Here is a 17,354-nt window from a genome sequence, read left to right as displayed (position 1 = left end):
AGTAGGTGTGGAAAGACATTTTAGGGAAGAAACTAGGAGAAGGGAAAAAAGAATGTATGACATGCAAAGAGTGAATGGAAACGAACAGAGATAAATGAGGGGATTATTATTAGATGAGGTGAATTGGGGTAGACATGGAAACAGGGAATAAACAATTTCTGAGTTAGGTGAATTAAGCAGTAGGGAGCCAGTGGAGGGGTTTGAGAAAGACAGTGACCTAGTCAGAATGACAGATATGACATGGATTTTTCCTAACTGTGGCATTTGCAATTGGTTATACAAGAAATAGGACGCAGAGGCTGCAAGGATGAAAGTTTTTAATAGTCAAGGAATTAGAATACCCTAAACAAAAAAGCATAAATTAAGAGAATGGTTTAGGAAAGAAAGATATTTAAGTAGTAAAAGCAATTTAAATGGGATTAATGGAGTGAAAAGTCAAAGACAACAATATGATTTTACACCTGGAAAACTGAGGAAACAAAGAGTGATAAAACAAATACAGAATACTGAAGTGCCGCTTTCTTTTTTTCAAACAATCCCTTAAATGTATACATCCTTAACCCTCTTTGTTAAGATAACATTTGCAAATGCGGGCATCATCAGCGATACTGGTAGGGGAAAACTGGGAGTAACTTTAAATATCTCCAGGTAAGGGATTGTTTAAATAAAATGTGGCATATGCATAAAATGGGATAAAGGGCAGTTAAGGGAAAGTATTTTCTTGAAGATGCTGTGTACCTCAAAGCTAATTTTCCCTTAAGAATGATTGTCAGATAAGGGGACTGAATTTCAGGAGCACGGTACCATGTCACGGTTGCTAGTGTCCCCCCCTCCCCCATTTTTTACGCCTGCTAGAATATAAGCTCCACCTGGGGGCAGGGGGTTGGTACTATGTCTGTTTTGTTGAGTGGTCTGTCCCCAGATCCAGGATAGGGCTTGGCACACAGGAGGCCCCCAGATTATAGTTGGATAAATTATCCTCGTCCAGTCATGCTATAATATTTGCAAACTCTGTTTGCCTGCTTTTTATGTTCTCGTTTTACCACTAGTATTTCATAGCACAGTCAACTTGTAACTATTGATTTTATTTCTCAACAGAAAAGAAATCTGATACAAATCTGTCAAAATAATATGTGTCAAGGCTAGATGGAAGTACATGGATATTATATTCTTCTCCATCCTGTTCTGGGCACATAAATTTGTAATAGTAAAGTTTAAATTTTTTTTACAATAAAACACACTTGAAGAGGAGACTTCTACTTTTTACCCCTACCTTAACTAATACAATTTCAGTATAATAAAAATGAATACCATACTTTTGTCCAAAATTTCTAGCTTAGACTTTTGTTTCTCTCTCTCTTCTAACATTAACAGTTCTATTGAGAATTAACTGGGATTAAAAATTAATTAATGTTTCTATACTGCTTTGAATTTTATTAAGCAATTTCCTGTAGTTTCTGAAAATTGTGTGACTTATTTTTATCACATTCATAGAAACTCAGTCAGTCTGGCTGAAGGATGAGGGGACTAGTGTAATTTTGCTCTCTCAGATTATTATGTTGAGTAAGATGGTTCACTTCTTTGGGAACCCACTGTAACTCAAAGGTAGGGTTTGGGCTAGATGTTCCCTTTGGGTTTCTCTAGTTTTAGCATTCTAGGGCTCTAACTTAGAGTCTGTCTTTAGTTGGATTGCTAGTTCTTTGAAGCTAAGCGGTGTGCCCCTTTTGACTCTCATAATACACTGAATAATGAAGTTGATTATTATGTGTCGAAAATTCATTGAAAAATGGTCAGTACAACTTTGAATCTTATCGTACAGTTTCCACAGATGTCTCTAATTGTACTATGTTGGTTGATAACTTGGCCCTTTCTTTCCCATGTTTAGTGATTTAGAATCTAGAAGAGAAGTAAAAAAAGAAGAAGGTGAAGCTTTTGCACGAGAACATGGACTTATCTTCATGGAAACTTCGGCTAAGACTGCTTCTAATGTAGAAGAGGTAAGTAAGAGGCCTTTTTAAATGTTTTATCTTCTTAATAGAAACTTTTTATATACCTTAATATTCATTTGTTGATTATCCCCTGTAAGCTTTTTAGTCACAGATAGTCCTTGAAGGTTGTAAAATAGAAAATTTCTTTCCTTTGAAATGCCTTGTAATGTTCATCTTATATCAGGCTCTTCAGTTATATTCTGAGCCTTCACTTGAAGCCAAAATGCTTTCACAGATCTTTGTATATACTTTCCTTAAAATCTTTTTTATGTTTCTTGAGAGTGGAAAAAAAAGAACACTAACGAAATTTGGAAATGTTTCAAGACACTAAACATTTGTAGCTATTTGTATTTTGTATCCACTTCTGCTTAAATAGGGAAAGTATTATATTATTGCAATGTAAATTATACAAAGCATGGGAATTCTGCCATAATTAATAAATAAAATTTATAGTATCAGTTATTTCCATTGATCAACCTGAACTATGGAAGTTTTGTGAACACACCATGTTCTTCTGTGCTTTGTGTATGTGGATATTGTATTTATTTATTATACATACAGGAGTAGACAGTTAATCCTCTCTTAGGTAAATGTATTACTACACTCTATTTCATAAAAAGCAGAAATGAGAATAAGAAAATATGCAGTTTGCCCAGAGTAATGCTGGAGCTTCCACCTTCTGGGTAAGAATCTTAAGAGCAGCGGCAGAAGGGGATTCTAGAAAACAAATGATTGGAGAAACGCTTGTCCTAAGGACAGCAGAGGACGGGTTCCTAGGCCACAACTAGCACTGTGCCTTCAACATAGTGAACAGTGAGTAAATACTTATTAGGAATAATACTCAGAGCATGTCTGATTAACCGTTGAACCCAAAAATTGACTACAGTAGTTCAACAGCATTGGTATTTTCACTGAAGAATTCTTAGGTAAGGTATTATACTCACCTATACTTGATGAGGTGCTCTGTGATTGTCCGTAATACTCTTCTTACAGGCTCCAACTAATGCTTTACCTGTGTTGCAAATTAATTACATCTTGATAACATCCAAGAATAATGTTTTACTTCACACAGCAAACCCAGAGAGAAATCAATTCTGTCCTCTTGTTTGACTTAAAATAGACACATAAAGCTGCCTGTTTCCGTGAAGCACTCCTTTATTAGAGGTGTTGGATTTGAAACTGTAAGGGCCAACGTGTTATGGGGGTTTCAAGACATCTGAAACATATCCTTACTGATAATTAACAATGGATTTTCTTGTTGATTTTGAGAACCTTAAAGCCAGAATTGTCTGTATTTTATGAAAGAACCATACTGTGACGTTAGATGACAAGGCAACCTCTACTGGAAAGTAATTCTAAATTTCTAGTTTTGACTCTAATGCCTTTGTGTTCATTTTTCTTATTTTTAACAAGTAACAGTAGGTGTTTATGTGTAAGTAGCAAATTACTATTGTCAGTTTGGCTGAACATTTAAATAAAATATATTTCATTAATGTTTTGGCAGCATTTATTACAAAAATTCTGTATCCTTGGTTAATAATAAAAATAATTGTTTAAATTTGATCAGGCAGGAATTTCCCATACTCATGAGAGAACAGTACTTTACTTAATCATGTAAATTAATTTGCCTCTCAGAAGCCAAGGATATTAAGAAATAATCTTTTTTTTTTAACTTTATTTATTTATTTTTGGCTGCGTTGGGTCTTCGTTGCTGCGCACGTGCTTTCTCTAGTTGTGGCGAGTAGGGGCTACTCTTTGTTGTGGTGTGCGGGCTTCTCATTGCGGTGGCTTCTCTTGTTGCGGAGCACGGGCTGTCGGCGCACAAGCTTTAGTAGTTGTGGCATGTGGGCTCAGTAGTTGTGCCTCGCGGGTTCTAGAGCACAGGCTCAGTAATTGTGGCTCACGAGCTTAGTTGCTCCACGGCATGTGGGATCTTCCCGGACCAGGGCTCGAACCCGTGTCCCCTGCATTGGCAGGCGGATTCTTAACCACTGCGCCACCAGGGAAGTCCAGACAGAAAGCTTTTAGAGAAAATATTCTACTACAGCTAAACATCACAAAAGAAATTATGGTACTACTTCCACCATCAGCTGGCTATAATGAGATTTTTCCATGCTCCTCATTTCCCTGTAGGAGTTGTGTCAGAGGAAGCCAGCTAAAGCACAGGTTTAAATAAGATCCCGAGTCTCATAACACAATACCCAAAATGTCCAAGTTCCAGTAGAAACTCACCATACCTAGAAGTAGGAAGACCTCAAACTGAATGAAAAAAAAAGAAAAATCAATAGATGCCAACAGCAAGATGACAGAGATGTTAGAATTATCTGACAAAGATTTTTTAGGCAACCATCATAAAAATGCCTCAACAAACAATTTTAGGGGCATGCTTGAAACAAATGAAAAGTAGTCTCAGCAAAATAACTACAAGATAAAAATTTGAACAAGATAGAAATTTTAGAACTGAAAAATATAACAACAAATGTAAAACTCAGTGGATGGAATCAACAACAGAATGATGGGGACAGAGGAGAGAAATAGTGAACCGGACAGTAGAACAATAGAAACTACTCAGTTTAAACTACAGAGAGAAAATAGAGTAGAAAAAAAATGAACAGTGCCTCAAGAGTTTGTGGGGCTATAACAAAAGCTCTGACGTTGTATTATCAGACTCCTAGAAGGAGAGAAGAAAGAAGATGGCTCTGAAAAAGTACTCAAAGGAGTAATGACTGAAAACTTCCCAAATGTGACAGAAGATATAAACCTACAGATTCAAGAAGCTGAGCCAGCTCCAAACAGGATAAACCTTAAAAATCCACAACTTCTGTCCATAGTCAAATCTCTGAAAGCTAAACACAAAGAAAAAATCTTGAAAGCAGTGACAAACAGTTCCTTACCAACTGGAATGACAGCAGAATTCTGTCAGAAACCATGGAGGCCGGAAGGAAATAGCACATTTTTCAAGAGCTGAAAAAAGAACTTTCAGTCCACAATACTAGAACCAACAAAAGTATCTCAGGAGTGAAGGGAAATCAAGACATTCTCAGATGAAAGAAAAGCAAGAATTTATCAGTAGCAGATCCACCATAAAAGAATGGCTAAAGAAATTATCTAACAAATGAAATGATAAAAGAAAGAATCTTTTAAGAGGGAATACCAGTAACCAGAAGTATGAATAATCACAGTAGACTTTTTCTTAAAACTTTTAAGTCTTGTAAATTACATTTGACAATTGAAGCAAAACTCTAATGTCTGATGTGGTTCTCAGTGTACATACAGGAAATAAAACCACGCTGGAGAAAGGGACATCAAGGGAAGTACGGTTTTTATACTTCACCTGACTTGGTAAAATGACAACACTAGCAGACTGTATAAGTTTTTATTTATGTATGTATGTATGTATGTATAATGCAATACTCAGAGCAACTACTAAAAAATATACAAAGAGACACACTAAAAAACAATAGATAAATCAATGTGGAATGCTAAAAAATGTTCAGTTAACTCTCAGAAAGGCAGGAAAAAGAAAACAAAAAATAGCAAACAAAAATAAAGTGGCATACTTAAACCCTCACATAGCAATAATTACCTGGAATATAAATGATTTAAATACACCAATCAAAAGACAGAGCTTGGCAGAGAGGATTAAAAAATATGACCCATCTATATGGTGTCTACAGGAAACTGACTTCAAATATAATGCTACAGGCAGTTTGAAAATAAAATGATGGGAAAATACATATGACACAAACACTAATCAAAAGAAAGCAGGAGTGGCTCTCTTAATACCAGATAAAGTAGACAGAGTGGGACATTATATAATAATAAAAGAAGAGTCCACCAGGGAGATAATAGCAATCCTAAACTTATGTGCACCAAACTACAGAGCTGCAAGATGTATGAAGCAAAAACCAGTAGAACCAATGGAATTAAACTAGAAATCAATCATCGTCTCCACCTATAATTATGGATTTGCTTCTCCTCTCAGTTCTATTGGTTCTGATTATCAATAACAGGTAACTGGGAAATTCTTCAGAGACTTGGAAACTAAACAGTACACTTCTAAATAATGTATGTGTCAAAGGGGAAGTCTCAAAGGAAATTTTAAAAATACACTGAACTGAATGAAAAATAAAATACAACATATCAGAATTTGTGGGAAACACGTAATGCAGTGCAGAGAGGGAAATTTATAGCATTAACCACATTCGTTAGAAAAGGGAAAAGTCTCTGATCAAGAATCTTAGCTCCTACCTCAAGAACCCAAAGCAAATAGAAGGAAGAAAATAATAAAGATAAGAGCAAAAATCAGTGAAATCAAAAACAGGAAAACAATAGAGGAAATTTTTAAAGGCTGTTTTTTTTTTTTAAGTCAATAATATAGCAAGACTGACAAAGAAGCAAAGAGAGAGAAGGTACAGATTACCAATATCAGGAACAAAACAGAAGTTATAACTATAGATCCTGCAGACATCAAAGGAATAATACATAAATATGGTAAATTAGATGAAATGTACAAAAAGATCACAAACTCAGCACAAACTACTACAGCTCTCCTAGTATGAAATAGAGTATTTGAACAGCCCTATAACTATTAAGGAGATTGAATTAGTAATTTAAAAATTTTCCAAAAAGAAATATCTAGGTAGGTTCAGATGGTTTCACTGGAGGATTCTACCAAACATTTACAGAAAGAATGAACACCAATTCTACACTATCTTTTCCAGAAAATAGAAGAGGTAGAACATTTCCTTATTTATTTTAAGAAGCTAATATTGCCCTGATACCAAAACCAAAGGAAAAAAAAAAAAAGGGTACAGACTGATAACATTTATTAACATATGAAAAAAATTCTCAACAGAATATCAGCAAGTAGAATTTCAACAATATGTGAAATCATATACATGTGCATATGTAAAATATATACATCATGGCCAAAAGGAACTTATTCCAGGGATGCAGAGCTGGTTCAGTATAATCTACCATTTTAATAGGATAAAGAAGAAAAATCAAACCATAGCAGTCAGTGCAGAAAATGCATGTGACAAAATCCAACACCAGCCGTGTTTAAAAACCCTCAAAAAAAAAAAAAAAAAAAAAGGAATTGAGGAGGACTTCCTCAGCTTGTTAAAGAGCATCTACAAAAAAACCTACAGCTGGGCTTCCCTGGTGGTGCAGTGGTTGAGAATCCGCCTGCCAATGCAAGGGACACGGGTTCGGGCCCTGGTCTGGGAAGATCCCACATGCCATGGAGCAACTGGGCCCGTGAGCCACAACTACTGAGCCTGCGCATCTGGAGCCTGTGCTCCGCAACGGGAGAGGCCGCGATAGTGAGAGGCCCGCGCACCGCAATGAAGAGTGGCCCCGCTCACCACAACTAGAGAAAGCCCTTGCACAGAAACGAAGACCCAACACAACCAAAAATAAATAAATAAATAAATTTATTTATTAAAAAAAAAAAAAAACCTACAGCTGACATTATACTTAGTGGTGAAAGGCTGAATGCTTTACCCCTTAGATCAGGAACAAAGCAAGGATACCTATTCTCATGATATAAAGGCATACAACTCAAAAAAGGAAGACATAAAACTGTTTATATTTGTGGATGACACGATAGTCTCTTTAGGAATCCCAAGGAATTTACAAAATAAATAAACTAGAGCTAATAAGTGAGTTCAGCAAGTTTACAGGATTTTTACAAGACATATATAAAAAATCTACTGTATTTCTATATACTCACAATGAACACCAAAATTTAAAATACAGAGCCATCTATAATCACTCAAAAAGAAAATGAAATACCTAGGTATAAATCTAAAAATGACAGGTATAGGACATGTATGCTGAAAACTACAAAATGCTGATGAAAGAAAGTAAAGAAGATCTAACTAAATGGAGAGACATACACTATGTTCATTGTTTGGAATTCTCAACCTAGTAAAGATGTCACTTTTTCATAAATTGATATACAGGTTTAACCCAACTCTTATCAAAATTCCAGTAAAATTTTTTTGTAGATAATCTGACAATATTATTATAAAATACATACTGAAAGGCAGAGGAACTAGAATAGCTAAAACAACTTGGAAAAAGAAGAATAAAGGGACTTCCCTGCTGGCCCAGTGGCTAAGACTCCACACTCCCAATGCAGGGGGCCTGGGTTCAATCCCTGGTCAGGGAACTAGATCCCACATGCTGCAATTAAGAGTTCGCATGCCGCAACTAAGACCCGGCACAGCCAAATAAATACATAAATAAAAATATTTGTTTTAAAAAAAGAATAAAGTAGGAAGAATCACTCTATTTGATTTCAAGTCTTAACGTAGCTGTAGCTGTCAAGACTGTGTGATATTGGTGAAGGGAGAGAAACATCAGTGGAACCAAATGGAGAACCCACAAATATGCCCAACTGCTTTTTAACAAAGGTGCAAAAACAATTCGCAGGGTGAGATAGCCATTTCAACAAATGGTGCTGTAGCAATTGGACATCCATAAGCAAAAAAAAGAAAGGACCTAAGTCTCACACCTTATACAAAAACTAACTCAAAACTGATCATGGAATTAAATGTAAAATGTTTTACCTATTTATCTTTTATGGAAAAAAACAGGAGAAAATCTTTTGGTTCTAGCAGTAGGCATGCTTGTCACTAAAAGCATGATCCGTAAAAGGAAAAATTGATAAATTAGTCTTTAAAAACTTTTGTTCTATGAATAAGCCTGGTAAGAGGATGAAAAGACAACCTACAGACTGGGAGAAAGTATTTACAAACCAAATATCCGACAAAAGACCACTAGTATCTAAAATAAAGAACTCTCGAAACTGAAGAGTAAAAAAACCCAGATAGTCCAATTAGAAGATGGTCAGAAGACATGACCAGACATTTCATCAAAGAGCATATATAAATGGCAGATAAGCGCTTGAAAAGATATTCAGCATCACTAGCCATTAGAGAAATGCAAATTAAGACCTCCATGAGGGATCACTACACACTAAAATGAAACGTAGTGACACCAAATGCTAGCAAGCATGTGGAGAAACTAGGTCATTCGTACATTGCTGGTGGGAATGTTAAAGTGATATAGCCACTTTGGAAAACAGTTTGGCAGTTTCTTTAACAACTGGATGTGCAGCTATCATGTGACCTAGCAATTGCACCCCTGGGCATTTATCCCAGAGAAATGAAGACTTATGTTCACACAAAAACCCATACACAGATGTTCATAGCAGCTTTATTCATGATAAGCAAACACTGGAAACAACCCAGATGTCCTTCAACGGATGAATAGTTAGACAAAGTGTATAGTACGTCCACACCGTGGAATACTACTCAGCATTAAAAAAGAACGAACGGTTGTTACATGCAGTAACCTGGATGAATCTCCAGAAAAGTATGCTTAGTGGGTCAAGTCAGTCCCAAAAGGTTGCACATTGTGTGATTCCACTTATATGACTTGGTTGGAATGACAAAATTAGAGACATGGGGAGCAGATTAGTCATTGCCAGTGTTAAGCCAGGGTGTCGGGGTGGAAGAGGGAGTGGTATGGTTATAAAAAGACAGCATGAGGGATCCCTGAAAATGGAAATATTGTGTATCCCTTTTCATTATTTTGGTTGTAACAATGTATTATTTGTTTCCAAGATACCACCACTGAGGGAAACCAGGTGAAAGTCACACAGTATCTCTCTGTATTATCTTACACCTGCATGTCAGTCTGTAATTATCTCAGAAAGTTTGATCAAAACATAATAGTAGGGCTTCCCTGGTGGCGCAGTGGTTGAGAGTCTGCCTGCCAGTGCAGGGGACGTGGGTTCAGGCCCTGGTCTGGGAAGATCCCACATGCCGCGGAGCAACTGGGCCTGTGGGCCACAATTACTGAGCCTGCGTGTCTGGAGCCTGTGCTCCGCAACAGGAGAGGCCCGCGCACCGCGATGGGGAGTGGCCCCCGCTCGCCGCAACAAGAGAAAGCCCTCGCACAGAAACGAAGACCCAACACAGCTAAAAAAAAAAAAAAAAAACATAATAGTAATAACCACATACAGCAACTTAAATTAATTAAATTTAACCTGTTCTTTAAGATCACAATGGCAATTTAAAAAATAAAAATTAAGGATTACAAAACCTCACAATTGTAATGAAATACTAATGTGAGAATACGGAATATAATTATAAAGGCTTAAGCAATTTTTTTTAATTCATGAAGAACCCAGGATTTCTTTTTCAAATTATTGTCATTATTTGTTAAGTATGGCTCTTTCATGAGTCTGTCACATTCTTACACAGAGCAAATTTTTATACAACCAGTTCCCTCCATGCTAAATGTTGTATGTTTAGCATATGCCTAACAAATAATAGAGTTACTGTTGTGATTTTTATTATGCATAGACTTCCTTCATATGATTTCTCAGAAGGAGCAGAACATGAAATTATACTAATATTCATAAAAAAGACAGCTAGGCTATATGGAATAAAAAAAACCTGGTTGGAAGATAATGATGAGTTGTACAAAGTAACTAAAGGAACAACTCCAAAAATGGGCTAAATATTAGATGTTCTGCACTAGTATTTTTTTTTTTTAAAAAGAGAGTTCATTGATGACCTCTATGCATGTCAGACTTTAAAATAATTAAGTTCATCATTAAGTAAAGAGCATTTATATGACAGTACACATCCATTAGTTTATTTTTTTTTTACATCCCCTGTATTAAAGCATTTTGGTAGCCTTACAGTAAGATTGATGGAGCTGCTATTTTAAATCAATTTAAATAGTGTCACCATTTTTAAAAGTAAACCCACATATGCATCATCTGGCTTCAGAAGTTACCACCATTTTGACATTTTGATGATCTTATTTTATTGTGTGCCCTGTTTTTTAAGCAAATTCCAGAAATATTTTACCTACAAATTTCAGTAGCAGTAATTTTTAAAAAATATGTCCATCATACCATTATTATACCTAACAAACTTAGCAGTAATTCCTTAATAATATCTGATATCAAGTCTGAATAGCACCCCCCCCCCCTTTTTTCATTCAGCAATTGATGTTGGAAAACAGGTACTTAGTTTCTTTCTTTGAGGTCAGGGAAGACTAACAAAACCTGTTCTTTCCACTTTGAGAAGGGAAGGAAGGAGAACTAAGCCAGCATCTGTCAGACACCCTCCTTGTTACAGCAGTCAGCACCGGCTTCTGCAGCAGGAGAGCTGAGGCCTCAGTGGGAAGCTATTCATCTCATAAAATTACAGTATACGCGCTCTGGGATTTAAGCAAGAGTTAGCCTGCTAGAATTAGATCCAAAGAGGAATCATCATGAGAACAAGCAATACATTAGTTTTACAGGGTCTGTAGATTCTTAATCAGTTAGTGGCTTAGACTTGGGGTTGGAGAAAATAGTAATTCATTTCAAAGAAGTTTGTTCTAAGTGCTATACCTTTTGTTTTTGCTTTCTAAGGACTTGGATTTGCCTAATTATGCCATCCTCCATGGGAGAGGCCGTTTAGCACAGTGGGTAGAAACTTGGGCTATGGGCTCAGACAGGAGTTTATCCTCAGCTTACTGCCTGAACTTGAGGACCCTCTGGGAGAGCTGATCATGTGAGGAGTTAGGAAAGTAAGGCAGGTATCCTGAGTGCATCCTGGTCAGCTAATAAGAGCGATGCTTGGTGTTTGGGCAGCTCACAGAAGGTCAGTGTCCTCTTCTGTATAATCTTCAAAAAGTACTTGATTCCTAGCCAATCCTTGGCTCTCATGTGTAGAGAAGTTAGAGAACTCTGGTATTAAAGAAAAAAACTTTCTTAAAAGCCATTTTTAAATATAAATTATTTAAACATAATTATGTTTAAAGATAGAATGATTTATACAAATGCCAGTGTCCTGATTATGGACCGTCTGACTAAGGGTTCTTTTTAGAAATTTAAAAATATGTGATCGGGCTTCCCTGGTGGCACAGTGGTTGAGAATCTGCCTGCCAGTGCAGGGGACACGGGTTCAAGCCCTGGTCTGGGAAGATCCCACATGCCGCGGAGCAACTGGGCCCGTGAGCCACAACTACTGAGCCTGCGTGTCTGGAGCCTGTGCTCTGCAACAAGAGAGGCCTGCGCACCGCAATGAAGAGTGGCCCCCACTCGCCGCAACTAGAGAAAGTCCTCGCCCAGAAACGAAGACCCAACATAGGCAAAAATAAAAATTAATTAATTAATTAATTTAAAAAACAAAAACAAAACTATGTGATCATTCCTTAAGATTAAGCCTAACTGGTACCTTGATGATTCCTTTCAGTTTAGAACTAGACCTGTTTCCTTTTCCTGTTGCGCTGTGGTCTATTTTTATATTTTAACCAAGGTCCAGTTACCTAATGCAAGTTGAGACCATGAAGTTTAACTCTTGTATTTCCCTGTAAGCAGTTGGACAATCTGCAGCATAAGATAGCACCATTTTTCCAGCATTTGTTGCATTGTTGCTGGAAATAGGTTTACTGTTAATCTCTGGATGTACTGATTTACTCAGCATAATGATTTCGTCCACGAAGGATCTGTTGAGGGGAAGGATCAAAGTGGTGTTAGAGAAAAATACACAGGATAGCTGTCCACAAAAAAGAATTACCGAGTCCAAAATGTCAGTAACACTGAGCTAAAGTAACAGGATATAATTAAAACCAATGAAGTGAAGCACCAGCAACTTAGCATAATACATGAATCCTCTTTATTCATTTAGTAGTAAGTAGGATGGTGTATATTTTGATCTAAAAAAGCTTCATTTCAATGACAACCTGGGGGAGAGAGTGAAGACTGGAAAGTCCTGTTATGAAGGGTCCCACTTCTGTTTTACGGGCTGGCTCTGACCTGTGAATTCTACAGTGAGAATCCTGAACTGTTGCAGCGTCTTGCTGATGATGTTGACAGCTGGATCCAAGCTCATTGTATTTCTAAACCACACTGACGTCCTTCTCCTTTCCAGTTCAGGGCCCCACTGGCAACATCGTTCAGCACTGCTCTACTTATAATATTTCGGACTCATATTTTTCTTTTAACTGTAGCCTCTCATGTGCCAACTGTTTTGCTCTTACCTGAATTTATGCTGCTGATCTTCAACTGGGATGATAAATGGAAAATGGCACCCAAGACTATACTTCCAATTTTTTTTTCAAATCATTTTATAAAGAGCATAAAAATAAAATGATACCCTAGTCTGCCTAAACTAGATACTTACGGAGGTAAGAATTTCTCAGATAGATCTACTATTTAATAGATGGGTATCATTTTATATTTATAAAATCATGTATAAGATTAACACCACACACAGACTATATACACACAAAGAAACACTTTTTTATATACATACAAACATAGAAAGCTCTCTCCACATAAAACCTCTCTGTATTACCAAACTACTGTGGTACACAAGTATTATGTTTAAATACATTTGTTTCCAAACTGTAAATTATAATTTCCAAGTTACAAGTTATAAGAAGAGAATTCACCCTTCCTATAAAGTGGATTCTAGTCAGTTTTATACAACTTGGGGTTGCTCCAAACATGCTATTATCATTCATCCTTTTTGCTATTTGCTGAAGAAATACACGTTCAAATGTGATAGTAGAGGTACACCCCAGAATTCATCTCCTAAATGTCAACGAAATTAAAAAGCCAATTGCAACCAAAATATTCTCGCCTATATGGTATTCCCATAGAAATAGGAGACCAGAACTCATTCTTTACATTTTCAGTTCCCATTACTGATTTTTAAACTTAATATTTGGATGCTATACACATATATTTGAGTGCATAGCATATGGGGGGGAACCCATATATTTAGTTGTCTACCATTTATTCAAGTAATGTTCATGCTGAATATACAGAGCATTTGTAGTTGTCATCACGTCTTATATTAGGAAAATGAGGTTTAGGTTCTTTTACCTCTGGTGGACAAAAAAGGAAAAAAAAGATTATTTTGTCTCCATTTTGCTGAAGATTTTGCTGATAAGGAAATAATCAACCATGTGACCAGCAGAAAATATTTTTGAATATTAGTTTGACTTCCGTTTTCAACTGAGACTTAAAGGTTATTGAGGACATCAAGATATCATGCTGCCTGGTAACTGCCCTGGCTTCCCATTGGCTACACGCCTCCTCAGCTGCCACCCTCTGGCAGTTCATTCCAGAACCACAACTTTGTTTAGCGTCCTAGTCTGCAGAGTTCCAGGAAGATCTGACCTCTGTGGTCTGTCCTGTGACAGACTGAGGAGTTGATGTGAAGGGACGCTCCTCCAGTCACTGGAATCTGGTGATCTTGCTTGCAGCATTTAGAAGAGTGTCTCATAAGTGGAAGGGTTCTTTCAGAAGTATTTTCAAATGATTAAAATGTGTCAGGTCCCTGAAATAATAATGTGGTTGTATATTTGTATGGCATATTGTCAGAGTTCTTTCACATACGTAGTCCCATTTTCCGCAGAGGACTCAAACCCAGGTGTTCCGGGTTCCCCATCCGTTCCCCTTCTGTCTGCTGCACAGTGGAGAATAGCAGCACTGAAGGTTAGCCTGCCCTTCTTTGAGGAGCGTGAGTTAAAACGATCACTTCTGCATATGGTTCCGTGGTCAAGTGAGCTTAGGAGGAGCTGGAGCCTGCCCCCCTTTTAGGAAACCAGAATTCACAGTAGTAGTATGTTATTTCTATTCTGAAAACCCACTGTTAAGAAATGTGTTGGCTTTTGTTTAACCTAGAGTTTTCCAAGTGTGATTTAGCCATTCCCGCCCCCCGCCCCAGTGGAATTTGGGTGGAGGGTGCGTAATAGCCAAAGGATTGATGTCCTTTAGTTTTGCTGATTCTCTCACTTAATGGTAACATAGAGGTTGCACTGGGGGAAGTGGAGACTACTTTCTTCTTAAGCTCAGAATATCTTGTAAAAGTATTTTTTTCCAAATCAGTTGTATTTAGAACAGTGCTTCTCGAACATTAATGTGCATTCACTTCACCTAGGAATCCTGTTAAAATGCAGCTTATGATTCCGTAGGTCTGGGGTGCGGCCTGAAAGTCTGCATTTGCAGCTTGCTCTCAGGTGATGTCGGTACCGTGACCCGGGCTCCCTCTGGGGAGCGGAGAGGCTGGAAAGTCAGCCGGCTGTGAGTGAACGAGACGGTCCAGCCAAGTGCTGTCGTCCTTCCCCTGCTCTGCAGATTCATGATTTCTTCAGACCTTCTCGTCATCTTCATCCTCTCCTCTACTGATTCTTGGCTCTCAGCATATAATTACATAATCAGGTTTCAACCATCTTAAAAACAAAACCCTATCAGTCCCTGTTCTCCTGGATATGTTCTCTTCTAGCTTCTAGTAAGATCTACCTCTGTTTCCTCATTGGATTTCACACCTCGGTTCACAGTCTGACTTCCTCCATCATGGCCAAGGTCACCCTAGACCTCCTAGTTGCCTCACCTAACAAACGCTTTTCTCTTCTTACCTTGAACAGTCCCTGGGGGGTGTGTGATACTTTTGACTACTCTTCTGTCTATAAACTTGCTCTTTCCCTTAGCTCCATGATATCATGGTCTTCTCTTTACTCTCTAGCCTTCCAGACTCCTTTACCATCTCCTTCTTCCACGTTGAAATGTCACCTAAATCCATGAATACCCTTCTTAGGCTGTGTGTCTAGCTCTACTTTGACCGCTGCTGCCTGGACAGTTCTGCATGAGTGGGTCTCAGACCCTCCGGTTTAACACATTCAGACTGAACTGATAGCCCTCCTCTGCTCTAGTCTGCAGATGTTCACTCTCGTGTATCCTAAAGGAACCCCCTTCCCTACCCCTTTACACTCATTCTTCAGTTAATAGTTATTGCTTTCCACGTGTGTATTATTATTTCTGCCTGTTAAATATCTCTCCAAATCGTCCTCTTCTATGATTGCTTCCTAATTGGACTCCCTGTGTTCATTTTTCAGTCCTCTACACTGTTGCCTATAAGATCTTTCTAAAAATGAAAATTGAATGTCACTCTCCAGCTTTATTAAAACCCTGAAGTGGTTCCTCACAGCTTCTGCATCAAACTCCTTAGCTTGGAAGACAGGTCCCTTTACTTGCCAGTCCTCCCCTCTGTGTTCTCCTTGTTAAACCAGAGAGCGCGTCCACAGGGCATTGCTCCTGACCTGCTTCCACAGAAAGTATTCTCCACACTTGAAATGCCTTTTCCGACCTGATTCTTCAAGGATATATAGTGAGTCTGATTCCTCCTCTTGGAATGCGTGACACATGACACACCCTCCCTGCCCCCTTCACCACTCTTATGTGCTCCTTTCTCTGTATTTAGTCATTCCTGTGTCATGGGTTTATTATCTTCGCACTCTCTCATGACTCTGTCATGACCCTTGTTTTTCACGTTGGCTCAACATGAGGACAAAGTTCTTTGAAAACATAGGCTGTCTTTTCATCTCGGCATCCCCAGCACCTAGCAGTTTCTCCCCACACAGTAGATAAATGTTTGGATGGTTACATATTTATTTAATTACTTTAACCTTACTCCTCTCCCCGCAGTCTTTAATGAGCTTATGCTTTGGTCCCACTTGTTAACTTGTAGGTGGAATTCTGTCCGAAACCTTCTTGGCCCTAAGCATTCTAAAACCTATGAGTTTTGAAAAACACAGGTGAATAGATTGGCTTCTCCTTTGATTGGGAGCTCCCTCCAGTAGCCGCCTGGGGTCTTTGTGGTTTGAAAGAGGTTTTTTAGACCCAGGAATAACTGCAGCAAAGATTACAGCAGGCTAGGGAAAGTACCCATTCCCAAAGGCCACGGGCCAACTTTTTAAAGGTGTCCGAATATTCTAGAAGTGATATATTTACTTCTATGATTCCTTCCTTGTTTTTCTCTGTGTATTCCCTCTAAATTAAAATTTCATTTTCTCAGAGTTGTACATTACCAAAACTTAAACAGTATTATATTTCCTTTAGGACCCAAGGTGATTGTGGTGTGAAATAAACATATTGTTTGTCAAACAGTTGTCACTTTTCAAATATTCTCAATCTCTTAGCCATTTGATGGGTGATTTTTCCCTAATATTCATCAATTTTACTTAAAATTAAGATTGGAAATTTATGTGAAACCAGAAAAATATATAAACATCAAAAATTTTTGAAGCAAAAGTTTAGTAATTAAAAATATCTTAAACTGTTGAAAAATCAAGGCTGGAAATTCCTGGCTTAGCTGCTAAAGCACTAAAGATACAGCCAAGATGATAGCTGAAAATACAGCCACCTAATCCGAAGACACTGTGGTAAGCTGCCAAGCCATCTAACCTGACAGGGTCAATGGGTTTCTGTTTCGGGGTGGGACGGGGAAAACACCTGATAGTAAGACTTAAGTGACTAAGACCAGTTTCAAGGCACCTTGT

The 17,354-nt window shown here is 37.8% G+C and overlaps 1 protein-coding gene across 4 annotated transcripts in view; it reads left to right on the top strand.

Moving 5' to 3' along the window:
- The window catches only part of RAB2A (RAB2A, member RAS oncogene family), a 77,140-nt gene that overhangs the window by 47,918 nt on the left and 11,868 nt on the right, over positions 1-17,354 (top strand). For all 4 annotated transcript variants that reach the window (XM_057532113.1, XM_057532114.1, XM_057532112.1 and 1 more), the window contains one exon: positions 1,886-1,997. In XM_057532113.1, coding sequence (XP_057388096.1) covers positions 1,886-1,997 — 112 coding nt within the window. The remainder of the gene's footprint in view (positions 1-1,885; positions 1,998-17,354) is intronic.

The sequence above is a fragment of the Balaenoptera acutorostrata genome, chromosome 17, assembly GCF_949987535.1.
Source record: "Balaenoptera acutorostrata chromosome 17, mBalAcu1.1, whole genome shotgun sequence".
Classification (NCBI taxonomy): domain Eukaryota; kingdom Metazoa; phylum Chordata; class Mammalia; order Artiodactyla; family Balaenopteridae; genus Balaenoptera; species Balaenoptera acutorostrata.
Note: the sequence above shows the minus strand (reverse complement) of the source record. Positions and strands in the feature narration are given on the sequence as shown.